Source organism: Sinocyclocheilus rhinocerous, unplaced genomic scaffold (genome assembly GCF_001515625.1).
Source record: "Sinocyclocheilus rhinocerous isolate Xijiao unplaced genomic scaffold, SAMN03320098_v1.1 scaffold153, whole genome shotgun sequence".
NCBI lineage: Eukaryota > Metazoa > Chordata > Actinopteri > Cypriniformes > Cyprinidae > Sinocyclocheilus > Sinocyclocheilus rhinocerous.
Window position 1 is genome coordinate 1,279,453 of NW_015660878.1, and position 13,559 is coordinate 1,293,011.

A 13,559-nucleotide genomic window follows, 5' to 3' on the forward strand; every position below is an offset into this window, starting at 1 on the left:
GTGTCTGCATCAAGTGTTTTATATATATATATATATATATATATATATATAAAAAAAAAAATATATATATATAAAGCATATTAAATGCCAGTTAAATGTGTTTTAAGGTTTCAAATAACTTGTGAAAATAAAATGTTAAAATAACATTCCATCATCATTCAGCGTTACAGATATATTTATGTAAAAATGAAATGACATTCTGACTTGCTAGAATGTATGAAAGATGACTAAATTATTATTTTAAATGATTAATAACTGCTTACTGATAAATGGGTAAACCTAGTGGTTTGAAGGATAGTGGCAAAGATTGGTAAATTTAAAATGACAGTTTATATTAAACTTGAAAATGGTATAAAAGTTTTTCAAAACCAATGTTATGAAGCCAACGTTAATACAGAATTTTTTTTTTTTTTTAACGATTTTTGAAAGGCTGTTCTCGGGTGTTCTCATAAAAAGTGATTTCATTTTAATCTTGTACTGCAATGAATTATTAATATTAATGAGGAACTAAGAGTTATTGATCAGTAGCTGCATCTTTCCCTCTAACAGGCTCTCTGTATGCCGACCTTCCAGCTGTTAGAGCATCCTAATGGACTGCGCAATCACCCCGACACAGTGGACGATCTTTTTCGACTCGTCACAAGGTACCAGTTCTGTGCTTCTGCAATAGTGTTAGAAAAACAAGCTCCAAATAAGTGACTTGCCACACAAAAATAACATTCATTAAGACTAGTGGTCGACCGATATATCGCCAAGGCCAATATATCGGCCGATATTTGGCATTTTTCAAATATCGGCATCGGCCGATAAGTTTTTCTGTTTGGCCGATTCGTTCGAGGCGGGACTTTTATTTTGACGGCGCGACAGACTTTTATTTTGATGGCGCTGAGAGCGGCAGCACATGAACACAGTGCTCACATTCTCCCTCTTGTTCGCCGTCGTCGTTAACAGTTCTGTCTAATACGGATAGAAGTCTGTCTAATTAATTATAATACTTTCTCGTTTGCCGTCAGCATTCAGCAAATGCGCATTTACATCATTTAAACAAATCTTTGAATGGCTAATGAAAATTTTATTTCACAAACCTTGCAAACTTTGTCGAATCAAGTGAGATCTTGTGAAGTGTGCATGTGACCTGCATGATCGTGTTCTCTGCGTGACTTTCGGTCCGTGCGAATTGAATGCTTTAAACATTAAATTTGTGATTTCAAATTACGCTGCGCTTTATGCATTTGCCCACTGTCATATTCATGTCATTTTCACTGTGCTGTATGTAAAATGAGTGTTACCTTGGCTTTATTTAAAAAAAGAAATATATGATTCAGATGCGCATTAAATATCGCATGCGATTTATCGTGCAGCCCTAATATAGACATTTTACAGATATGAGGTATTTTAATTTTTTTTTTTTATTATTAAGATAACCTCTTTTCCCATCCTATTTAAAATTGATCCATGTTTTTCTTACAACACCCCAACAATTGGGGATAAAATAATATAATAATGAGATGAGAATAAATAAGAAATGAATACTATAAAAATAATTTAAAATATTAAATTTTTTTTCAATTTAATATTTTTTTCAAATTTTATTATATTATTTTGTCCATATGAACCCATTTAAACTTCCATTCTAACATTTCTTATCTATCATTTGTTTTTCTAATGACTTTATTGCCTTCAAAACATTCAAACTCGAATCTTTAAAACTATTGTAAACTTCAAACTATTTCAAACTGAAAACCACCAAACTTTTAAAACTTTTTTAAATGTTTACTTTTTAAAACTTTATGGCCTAGCTTTCTCATGCCAACTTCAAAGTTTGTCTTGACAAACTTGTTTATCTAGTTTTATTATTTTATTTTTAATGTGATAACCAGTGTTTTACTAAAGATTTTGAAACATTTATTTACTATTCCTGTCTCTAGCCTTTTAAATACATTTCAGAGATCTTTCAGTATCATTTTCCTTTCGTAAATTAGGCTGTGATGTCAATTGTCACATGTTGTGGCTGTCTCTGTGTCTGTAGACGTTTTGCCGCTGGCTGGAAACCACACTGAAGGGTCTTCCAAAAGAAACAGCAGGAGGCGCTCTAACCGTCACACACAAGCAGCTCACCGACTTCCATAAGCAGGTATATCGGCTTTATATTGGCCACCCTGCTTTCCAAGATATCGCATCGGCTGTCAAAAAAACAATATCGGTCGACCACGAATTAAGACAAGCTATTTTCTTTCATTATTTCAGGTTTGTCCAGCGTAGTCCGGTCACGTTGCTGAGCAGCACTATTATCGTCCACATTATCCAATGTGCCATCGCTGCCACCACCCTGGACCATCGAGATGCCAACTGCAGCGTCATGAAGTTCGTCAGAGACCTCATTCACACCGGGGTCACCAATGACGTAAGCGGCATGATGATCAAACTAAACCAACCAATCGAAAGACTTTCATTCCTGTTCAGTCATTGCATAAAACGTTTTTTCTTGTCTTTCAGCATGAGGATGACTTTGAGATTCGAAAGCGTCTGATTGGCCAGGTGATGGAGCAGCATGGGCAGCAGCTAGTGACTCAGCTGATCAACACCTGCTGTTTCTGCCTGCCGCCTTACACTCTGCCTGATGTGGCGGAGGTACTCTGGGAGATCATGGTCTTTGATCGGCCGGTATGTTTGTACTCTTTTTGAACACTTTTTGAATGTCCCTCAAATACAGATTTACTTTTATGCATTGCAACCCTCTGCACACCTTGGCAATAGATTTGCCATTGGCTAGTACTTTTTTTTTTTTTTTTTTTTTTTTTTACGTGTCAGACTCTTCGTACAGCTTTTTACTGTACGAAAATCTGTGCTGAACAACTTCTTCGCCTTTAACCCAAACACTAGCCCATTGAAATCTAACAATTATTAACCAATGGCTAACAATAGACATTATGTAGTCACCTAGCATTAGAATTTAGATGTATATGCAAGTGATTTATTCGCATTGTAGAGGGTAAGACTCTTGTGTAAAATTTGCTTGCATTTGAAGAATACATATAGACTAGGGCTGCACGATAAATCGCATGCGATATTTAATGCGCATCTTGTCAGTAAAGCCGTTCTGTAATCAGTGGTAAATCTCCATCACCTGCGGGCTTTCACACTGTGCAGCATTAACTACACAGAGCCGTTGTTCACTGATGAGCTGCGCAAAACCACGTTAGCAGCTCACCGACTTCCATAAGCAGGTCACGAGGTGAGCTTGTGCCCGCCGTCACCTGAGTCTTCAAAGAAGGCCGTGAACATCAGATAATTTCATTACACTCCCGAGGAAATTGGCCTGTTCCTTAATTAAAAGTGCTTTTGCCTACAATAAAAAGTAATATAGTGCTCATCAGTGTAGATTACAGGCAACATTTGTCTTTTGAGGTATTGCAAGTTGGTGCACGTTTAGTTCTCCTTGTGGTTAGCTCAGCACGGCATGCATAAACAAGTTCCCATAACCAGTCGTCCAAGAGGGTGAAGTATCTCATACTTCAGCAAGTCTTGACCTGAGGAACGAGGAGGCTCCCAGCGTGGTGTTGTGCACAGATGCCAGATACATATTCTGACAATGCAGAATGAGTCGCAGGCTTGCATGGAAAGTCCAAACCATGCCAGACTGATTGATGCAGCATCGATGTGTTGTTCGCCCATGCTTTCGGCGTGTTTGTAAATTGACCTGTGATTAGTAATAATGGAGCAGCTTATTGTTTATTAGTTGAAGAGTGATGCTAATTTGCTCTCTCTGTTTCTCCATCTATCTATCAATCTGTCACCCCAGTGCAGAGGAATGTAAACAGGTTTGTTGGGCGATAAGAGAGTTCACCAGGCTGTACCGATAGCTGTCTTTTGCCTGCTGATGCTGCAAGACCAGGTAACACAAGCATATTGAACACTACATTTGTAATGTTATTGTGCATAACATGGAAACTTAATCCTCAGTGAATGAAGTTTATTTAATAATGAAATTATTTTAATTCAAATACTCAGATGAATTCATTTAAAATGTATTTTTTGCTTTCTTTATATTTGTCTTAATCGGTGTTCTTAAATCATTTTAAAATGAACGTTATACTATATATTACTTTATATTACATATGTAAGATGTAGTATCGTATATTGCAATATATTAATATATACTCTTGATATTAAAATAATGTTGAAGATTTAAGTTTTCAATTTATGTAGGCTAATGTAATTATTAATTCATATAATCAAAGTAATTAATTTAAATATTGTATTTTTTGCTTTTTATATTTGTTGTAATACATTTGTGTTAATTTATTTTAAATGGAACTATATTATATATGTAATAATTATTATACAAATTTTGTAGTACAGTATCTTAATATAGTAAAGATTTAAAGTTTTATTTCTTTTAAATATTGAGTTTTTTTATTATAAAATGTTATAATATATAACAAAATATAATAATATAAATGTATAATAAATATAAAATATTTATTATTTTATTATAATTTCTGGAGCTGGAGTGTTTACAAAATGTTGATAAAAAAAGAAAAAGCATTTATACAATTGCATTATCAAGTCAAATCCAGTCTCCCCCCCCCACCCCACCCCACATTTTTTACCTGTGCTGAATCACGATTTTGTGAAAAATGTAATTGTATCACGTCATAAGCAGATTAAGTTTACATTAACTTAGATGTTGTCAGAAAACATCTCTTTTTTTTTAGTCACAAATGACTGGAAATTCATGGTCAAACATGTTTCAGCATTATAAAACGTTCTCTCTCGCCCTCTGCAGGTCAGATTTTTTTGTTTTGCTAACATTTGGAGGAAGTGGCAAAGGTAGCCATGATGACCACTGTTGAGAAACTAAAGGGTACTCTTGCATGAAGGATCGGTGGGACTTGGCAAAATGGGAAAGCCGACCAATTGAATTGGAGCTTTGGAATGGCAGGGTTTCAGGAAAAGCAAATTGCCTTGTGGGTGTCAAAAGACTGCAGCCCCATCCCTCCCTTTTACCTCTATGAGCACACTGATGCCAGCCGCACAGAGAGAAGGGGGGGATATTTCGGAAGGGACACCGTCGTCTTGTGGGAGGGGGGCCGTCGAATGGACACTGAAATACATACACCCATTTCAAAACATGGATGAACGTCTGCATCGGTCAGATTTCTGGGGGTCCATCAAAAACCAACGACAAATAAGGATGTGCCTGGTTGCAAATCATAATGCATCATTAAAAAAAGAGAGACTTGTAAGTTTTTAAAAACAAATGGAGATTTATTTTCATGGACGTGTTTAGAGATCAAGATATGGCTTTGCTGCCAGTGCCATAAAAACGACTACCAAATTAAAGATCGTCACAGCAGCAGCCTGCGCCTGTGGGACATTTGGAAAGGGAGAATCTTGGGAGAGTTGGCGTCACCCTTGATCTTTTTAAAAGTTGGCTGGGATTTTATCCGTACAGGTTATGCTGTAAATTATGGAGTGGACTGACTGGCAGGGGCTTTTTTTTTGTTTTCTCACCCTATTGGCACATCTCGAGATGCAGAGATCGTCTTCGGCCGATTGTGTGAACAAATAAAACCAACATTGTGAGGAACAAACTAATCTTTGTCTCGAGTATCATTTCAGATGCACTCGTGTGTTTGAGAAGTGACTTGTATTCTCTTTCTGCAGCTCTCAGAACCTGTTTGACCAGGTTTCATTTTAAGAAAGTTACATGGGTCCTTTAGGTCTCGTTTTCTGAGTCATAGAGTAAATCGAACCCTCCTCTATTGTCTGAATTTTTCGAAGGCCCTACAATCATGCGTTTCTCAATTGCGCAAGTAAACCCTCAGGCCACCCCTCCCGCATCCAATTTGCTGAATGAACTTTATGTAGTCAAAGTACGTAGTCATATCCGTTCAAGTTCGACAGATTCGTGTTACTGGCAGGGACCCTATCGGATGAGGTCAGCAGATATTATCCACCTGCTCTGGTAATGTTTGCAAAGAACTTGCATTAAATATGAGTCTTAAATCTATGAGTAATAGCTTATTTCAGGGTTTTACAGGGTCGGCGTTGTACTAAGGTTGCTCATGGGACGAATCATACTGTGGTAACCTGATCATGCCAGCAACCATTTAAAATACTGCAATGGTATTTATTGAAACATAACATTTTAAAAGACAAGTTTACATGAAGACAAAAAAACGTGGGAAAAGAAATGTCAAGTTTGGTCTCCAATGGAAATGTTTTCAGTATGGCATCAGTGAGGGCACCTATATATTCCAGTGTTCCACAGGACCTCCAATTCTGAGCAGGCAATGAACAAGATGGTGTTGCTGATGAAAAAATGGGCTCCTCTTTCAGTTAGTGGATGTTTTGAGCCCAGGTGAGGTGCGCGTTTTGACTTTGCAACAGTCTGTGGAGCTCTTTGAACTGCTCCACCGTTTGGTCTTTCAGGTCAGGGTTGGAGATCTGCAACCGAATGCTGTCTGTGGACCACGAAAGCTCGCCTGAAAACATCTCGGTAATGATTCTTGCAACAACTGGAACAACCTAGATAAAGAAAAAACGGCAAGTTTTAGTATCAGCAGATGGCTGTCTATTATTAAGCCAAGTTTATTTCGCTAAAGCAATCTATGCTAGTTTTGATAAACGCTAAATTATAAAACAACTCTAGCTCTGGATGCTGATTGGCTAAAATACAACATCTGTTCATCTAGTAATATTAGTGCTATATTATGAACAAAATGTTCTTGCTAACACAATTTAGCAATGTAACATGATTTGCTAAGTCTAAAGAGTGCTAAATTATAAAAAAAACAGCACTGGTCCTAAAATGCATTATATAATAACAGTTGTGACTTAAAGGGGTCATATGATGCGATTTCAATTTTTCCTTTCTCTTTGGAGTGTTACAAGCTCTTGGTGCATAAAGAAGATCTGTAAAATTGCAAAGACTAAAGTCTCAAATCCAAAGAGATATTCTTTATAAAAGTTAAGAGTCAGCCACACCTACCTAAAACAGCTCGTTCTAACACGCCCCCACATACCTACGTCACAATGTGGGAAGATTTGCATAACACCGCCCAAATGTGCACGCAAAGAAAGAAAGCGTGGTTTCAGGAACAGCAGTAGTGTTGATAAAGCCATGTCAGGGAGACGCTGTGTGATTCAGTGCGAAAGCAAAAGCACTTTATTTGGCCTTCCGAAAGTAGATGCATTTAGGAATCTTTAAGATTACTTACAACAGAACAGCAATGCATTTTATGGACGACCGTTTCATGAACCTAGGAGAGGAGGTAATTCTGACTTTGCTATGACAATCTGGCGCTTCTGAATTGCCAGCCACAGAGAGAGAAGGGGGGGATATTTCGGAAGAGACACCGTCGTCTTGTGGGAGGGGGGCCGTCGAATGGACACTGAAATACATACACCCATTTCAAAACATGGATGAACGTCTGCATCGGTCAGATTTCTGGGGGTCCATCAAAAACCAACGACAAATAAGGATGTGCCTGGTTGCAAATCATAATGCATCGTTAAAAAAGAGAGACTTGTACGTTTTTAAAAACAAAAATGGAGATTTATTTTCATGGACGTGTGTTTATTGATCAAGTTATGGCTTTGCTGCCAGTGCCATAAAATGATTACCAAACTAAAGATTGTCACAGCAGCAGCAGTCTGCGCCTGTGGGACATTTGCGAAGGGAGAGTTGGCGTCACCCTTGATCTTTTTAAAAGTTGGCTGGGATTTTATCCGTACAGGTTATGCTGTAAATTATGGAGTGGACTGACTGGCAGGGGCTTTTTTTTTGTTTTCTCACCCTATTGGCACATCTCGAGATGCAGAGATCGTCTTCGGCCGATTGTGTGAACAAATAAAACCAACATTGTGAGGAACAAACTAATCTTTGTCTCGAGTATCATTTCAGATGCACTCGTGTGTTTGAGAAGTGACTTGTATTCTCTTTCTGCAGCTCTCAGAACCTGTTTGACCAGGTTTCATTTTAAGAAACTTACATGGGTCCTTTAGGTCTGGTTTTCTGAGTCAGAGTAAATCGAACCCTCCTCTATTGTCTGAGATTTTCGAAGGCCCTACAATCATGTGTTACTCACAATTGCACGTGTAAACCCTCAGGTCACCCCTCCCGTGTCCCATTTGCTGAGTGAACGTTATGTGGTTAAGTCAGTAGTCATATCCGTTCAAGTTCAACAGGTTCGTGTTACTGGCACGGACCCTATAGGATGAGGTCAGCAGATATTATCCACCTGCTCTCGTAATGTTTGCAAAGGACTTGCATGAAATACGAGTCTTAAATCTGAGTGACAGCTTAGTTCAGGGTCAGAGTTGTACTAACGTTGCTCAAACATTCATGGGATGAATCATACTGTGGTAACCTGATCATGCCAGCAACCATTTAAAATACTGCAATGGTATTTATTGAAACATAACATTTTAAAAGACAAGTTTACATGAAGACAAAAGAAAGAAATGTCAAGTATGGTCTCCAATGGAAATGTTTTCAGTATGGCATCAGAGAGGGCACCTATATATTCCAGTGTTCAAAAGGACCTCCAATTCTGAGCAGGCAATTAGCAAGATGGCGTTGGTGAAGGAAAAAATTGGTTCCTCTTTCAGTTAGTGGATGTTTTGAGCCCAGGTGTGGTGCGTGTTTTGACTCTGCAAAAGTCTGTGGAGCTCTTTGAACTGCTCCACCGTTTGGTCTTTTAAGTCAGGGTTGGAGATCTGCAACCGAATGCTGTCTGTCGACCACGAAAGCTCGCCTGAAAACATCTCGGTAAGGATTCTTGCAACAACTGGAACAACCTAGATAAAGAAAAAAAAAATTGCAGGTTTTTAGTAGATTTAGCAGATGCTGTTTATAATTAAACCAAGTTTATTTTGCTAAAGCAATCTATGCTAGGTTTGAAAAAAGTTAAATTTTGAAATAAGTTTAGTTCTGGATGCTTATTGGCTAAAATACAACATCTGTTCATCTAGTTATAGTTGTGCTATATTGAGAACACAATTTATCAATATGGTAAAGAACGCTAATATAAGAATGGTCCTAATATACATTATATAACAACAGCTGTGACTTGAAAAAAGTTTGCGCACCTAGTTATAGCAGATATATTGTGAATACAATGCTGCACATGATTGCTAACACCACATGGTTTGCTATATATATAAAATCTAGCTCTGGTTCTGGATGCTGATTGGTTAAAATACACTATATAGTAACATTCGACACTAAACACCTGTTTGCCTAGTTATATCTATGCATCGGTGCTAACAACGCAATTTAGCATGGTTTTGTTGGCTTTGACGAACATTACATTATGAAACTGTTTCTGGGTACTGATTGGCTATAATACACTATACAGTTTGACATCAAACATCCATTCGCCTGGTTATAACTGTGCATTGTTGCTAACAATGGAATTTAGCAATATAGCATGATTTGCTAGTTGTGAAGAATGTTAAAAAAAATAGCTCTGGTTCTGGATCCTGATTGGCTAAAATGCACTAAATAGTAACGGCTATAATGGCAAACACCTGTTCACCTAGTTATTGCTTGTGCATCGTTGCTAACAACACATTATGGTATGGTTTGCTAGGTTTAAAGAATGCTACATCATAAAACAGCTCAGGTTCTGGATGCCGAATTGCTCAAATACACTAATAACATATCTGACATGACACCAGTTCACCTAGTTGTTGTGAATTTAACATTGCGAGTCATTGCTAACAACTTGATTTAGTGATGTAGCACAGCCTTGTATACCATAAACAACTAAATAGAGTCTTTGCACTCTGAAGTAAACCAATTAACATGGATTTCATCTCCAAACCTGGACAATGATGAGCTTTTTCTCCTTGGGCTTCCTGTCTGGCCAGTCCTCACCGAAGCAGAAGTAGATCTCAAAGGGTGGTGGAGTGGGCGTCTCTCCTTTCTGATACAAAATGAGACCTGAGAAGAAAAAAACAAAATAGCCATTTTGTTAGACTGAATCTTTTGCATAGCAAATCTACAAAATGATCCCAGCCCGTCATATGCACATTTGACATCTCTTGAGAAAATTCCTGCATGCGAGTTCGGAAGTGTTTTTTATATATACGCATAATAAAATGGATGTGTTGGGCAATTTTGTATTTTCTCTTTTTCACTTCCCAGAAAAGACAGGAAGCTTCTGTAGAATTAACAGAATAAAATAAAGAGCAAAGGGTGTTTAATTGGTGGTCTATGTATTTTAACATTGTTGCGCTGCCATAGAGAATGGATGTGAACGTTTGGTCACCTCATAAATCAGTTACATTTCTGTCAAGTTTTAAAGCTGTTCTTCATTAACAGTACATAAAATGCATAAATGTGTAAATAAAACCATTCTTCCAAACTCAGAAACTTGAGACTAAAAGAAAATCCAGGGGTTGCCAGTTATGAATCCCAATCCAGTCTCATATGTGCTCAATTGTTTGTCAGTGCTCTAATGCAGTCACAATAAATTAGCTTGTAATTATTGAAATGCAAGACTGATTCATCTTACACTGAAGGAAGTTGTTCAGACTGAAGACCCTGATCTTCATTTCTCTTTCCATTGGATTGGGCGGACCCTGCTCGGGCACACCTGGCCCAGACCAGAACACTTTACACTGGCACAGCCTGATGGCGTAGATATCTTGTCCCCTGATCTCCAAAATCAGCCCTCGGTCCATCACATCCAGCAGATGATCGGTATAGAACCTCTGCTTCTCGTTCTGGAGCTCAGCAGTTCCTGGGAACAGTACCTGCTGCAGTGTTACTGGACCGAACAGCTCTACTTGCTCTGGTGTGGGCGCCAGGTTACCGTAGTAAAGTCTACAACCCTGAGGGTTACTGACGGTCAATGAACCAGCTGTCCGACCCCTGTACTGGAACTTGATATCCAGATCAGTCACTAGAGAAGAGAAAACAAGGAACATTTTATTGTCATTTACTCACCATTGTTTCTTGGTCGTTTCAAAAAGAGATGTTTCGTACAATGTCGATGCTTCTATTTTCCATACAATGAAAGTGAATGGTGATAAAGTGATACCCAAGTCATTATAAAAGTGGCCCATACAAGACTTCTGTAGTTATACAATAAGTTTGTGTGAGAAACAAATATAAATTTATATTGATCACTGAAAATGTTCTCGACAGCTCTCAAATTCCACTCACCTTTTTGTATCTGGTGTATCAAGACATGTTAGGCTAGTTTTGACATCAATTATGGCAGATGTCAATTATGTCAAATATCAATGGTTCTTGTAACGGAGCATGATGTGTCGAATTTGCAAAAGCGCATATTCAAATAGCATAACTGACATTTGAATTCTATTATATGATTTCTTAAGACTTGAAATTCGGTGCAGAAGTCATTTGGACAAATCTTGTGATAATTTTATGGTGCTTTTTTTTTTTTTTTATAACTTTGAAGGTTTTTTGGGGGAGTTTTGGTCACCATTTACTTTCATTGTATGGAAAAGAGCAGCATTAACGTCCAGCCTAACGTTCTCCTTTTGTGGTCTATGGAATTACAAAAGAGTGAATGAATGATGACAGACCTCAAATTTTCTTTAATAACAGATTACCAGTCTAACAACTGAAATTTTCATAATTTCATAATACAGTTAAGGTGTGCATTATATATGTTTGTAGTGGCTCTATACACACCTCTTGCAAAGTCATTTAACATCAGCATTACTCAAAGTGAACGGGCGGGACTAGGTTTTTTCTGCAATTTAGGTATGTCTTCATCATAAACTGCAACATTAATCCAGAAGAACAAGGCATTAGAGGCTTACAGGGTAACATGTGCGGACTGCTCAGCAACTCTGAGATGCAGGGATGAACCTGGTTCTCCGCTTGAGCTGGCACCTCTTGCATTGGGCTGTCCACTATGGCTGGAGGGCCTACAGAATGAGTGACTACATCTTGAAGACCAGGAGGCGGTATGACTCCAGTCCCCATTCCGTTTGGAAGTCCCCCGCCATGAATGGGATATGGCGTCTGCTCAACTTTGATAGCACTGTGACTGGGAAATTCAGTCAAAGAACCAGCCGAAGGTCCAGTGCTAGGCTGGGAGAGGTGAGAGGTCATAGGAGCACCTCCACTGGGGTTATTATGGACAACTTCTCCTAAGAGGTTCATTGGAGGGTTATGGTGGGTGGGATTATAGCCGTCAGCAATAGAAGAGGTGAACAGAACGTCAACTCTAGGAGGATATGCTGGGTAGCTGGAAGTGTCTGTTAAGCACCATGCAAAAAAGAATTACTGTATATATAGATTATCAATAGTCATTTATTCTAAACAACATCCACTTCGAAATCTTACCAATGGAGAGTTTGACAAAGTTTTGCAGCTGAAATGCAAAACAATAATTCAATTACTATATGAAGACAATGGCAAAAATTGTGTTGATTTTACTATTTATTTATTTCAACTTGCAGTTATTCAAGCTATTCTTCTACGCTCTATGCTCTTCAGAACTTACCTCCTCTTCCTCATCGTCTCCAGCATCTAAAATCAACAAAAGAAGAGATGATTTATTGGCTTGTCCATCTTTTAATCCTTAAAGACTTCTATGGTTTCATTCCTGTGTGGATATTTCCTACTTAAACAAGAAGTTGTGGTGGGACAAATTGAATAATCTGAGCGAACCAATTGAGATCTTATGAGCAAACAGTGTTGTTTCAGCAAGTATACCATGTTACTGGTTTGTAGGCATGCGTTCCTGGTCCTTACCTCCATTGACTGACTGGTCGCACACCTCATAGATCTTATAAGGCTGGACGGGGGTGTCCTTAGTGCCATCGTAGTGGAGTCCGAACTCTCGGCTTTTGTTTAGGGCACAGCGGAGGTTGGCCTTCCATTTGGCTGGATCTGGCTCATCTACTCCTTCCTGGTACTTGCCTGTTTCCAGAGCCCAAGCCTGTAGAGCAAAAGGAGAAAACATGCTTGTGGGAAATATCTAGACACATGACTTGTCCCTTTATTTTTTAAACAGACAATGAGCTTTTATGTCACAGTTGATTTGAAGTATAATTAGGGGGCAAGACTTTCCTATTCTAGTATTTGATTGGGAAAAAATGTAGTGCAGGATAAGTCGTCAATATTTTTGATGTGTTTTGTTGAAAACGAAAAACTACATTTTAAAGCAAATGTGAAGTCTGTCAAAATACACTTGCTTAAAAATGCCTCCTTGGAGTTCTTACAGTCACAAAACTAATTTTGAATTCGCAAAGTCTTTAAGCTCATGGTTCTAAACTTTTCTTGACTTCCCCTAAAATCTTGCCACAGTGAAGTCAAGTGGAATTGAAACTCCATTTTTAGTTCTCCAAAGCTGGTTGCAAAAGTACTAAAAAGATGATCCAAGTAACACATTACTAGAACTTGTAAATGCAGACATTTAATGGCTCAGTGTTCTACAAAACAGTGATTTGTTTTCCAATCATTTTCTGTTATTTGAATAATTAAATGCTGAAGAGTGAAACTACTTGGTGTTTCAGTACTCTGAAACTCCAAACCCCAACCCCCCCCCCCCCCAAAAAAAAAC

The 13,559-nt window shown here is 38.2% G+C and overlaps 2 protein-coding genes and 1 long non-coding RNA gene across 4 annotated transcripts in view; 2 read left to right on the forward strand and 1 right to left on the reverse strand.

The window, feature by feature from the left end:
• LOC107725598 (transportin-3) overlaps positions 1-2,764 on the forward strand; it is a 15,738-nt gene extending 12,974 nt beyond the window's left edge. Inside the window, exons 18-20 of the mRNA XM_016534918.1 lie at positions 550-644; positions 2,248-2,404; positions 2,497-2,764. Coding sequence (XP_016390404.1) covers positions 550-644; positions 2,248-2,404; positions 2,497-2,685 — 441 coding nt within the window. The 3' untranslated portion in view covers positions 2,686-2,764. The remainder of the gene's footprint in view (positions 1-549; positions 645-2,247; positions 2,405-2,496) is intronic.
• A 435-nt stretch (positions 2,765-3,199) lies between these two features.
• LOC107725601 (uncharacterized) lies at positions 3,200-5,597 on the forward strand. The gene is made up of 3 exons (XR_001638142.1): positions 3,200-3,235; positions 3,803-3,895; positions 4,790-5,597. It is a non-coding gene; the product is annotated as an uncharacterized LOC107725601 (long non-coding RNA).
• A 2,690-nt stretch (positions 5,598-8,287) lies between these two features.
• LOC107725599 (interferon regulatory factor 6-like) overlaps positions 8,288-13,559 on the reverse strand; it is a 9,685-nt gene continuing 4,413 nt past the window's right edge. For both annotated transcript variants that reach the window (XM_016534920.1, XM_016534919.1), the window contains exons 4-10: positions 12,749-12,935; positions 12,498-12,523; positions 12,338-12,365; positions 11,809-12,249; positions 10,530-10,919; positions 9,837-9,955; positions 8,288-8,808 (exon numbers count right to left, since the gene is read on the reverse strand). In XM_016534920.1, the coding sequence (XP_016390406.1) occupies positions 8,620-8,808; positions 9,837-9,955; positions 10,530-10,919; positions 11,809-12,249; positions 12,338-12,365; positions 12,498-12,523; positions 12,749-12,935 (1,380 nt within the window). In that variant the 3' untranslated portion in view covers positions 8,288-8,619. The remainder of the gene's footprint in view (positions 8,809-9,836; positions 9,956-10,529; positions 10,920-11,808; positions 12,250-12,337; positions 12,366-12,497; positions 12,524-12,748; positions 12,936-13,559) is intronic.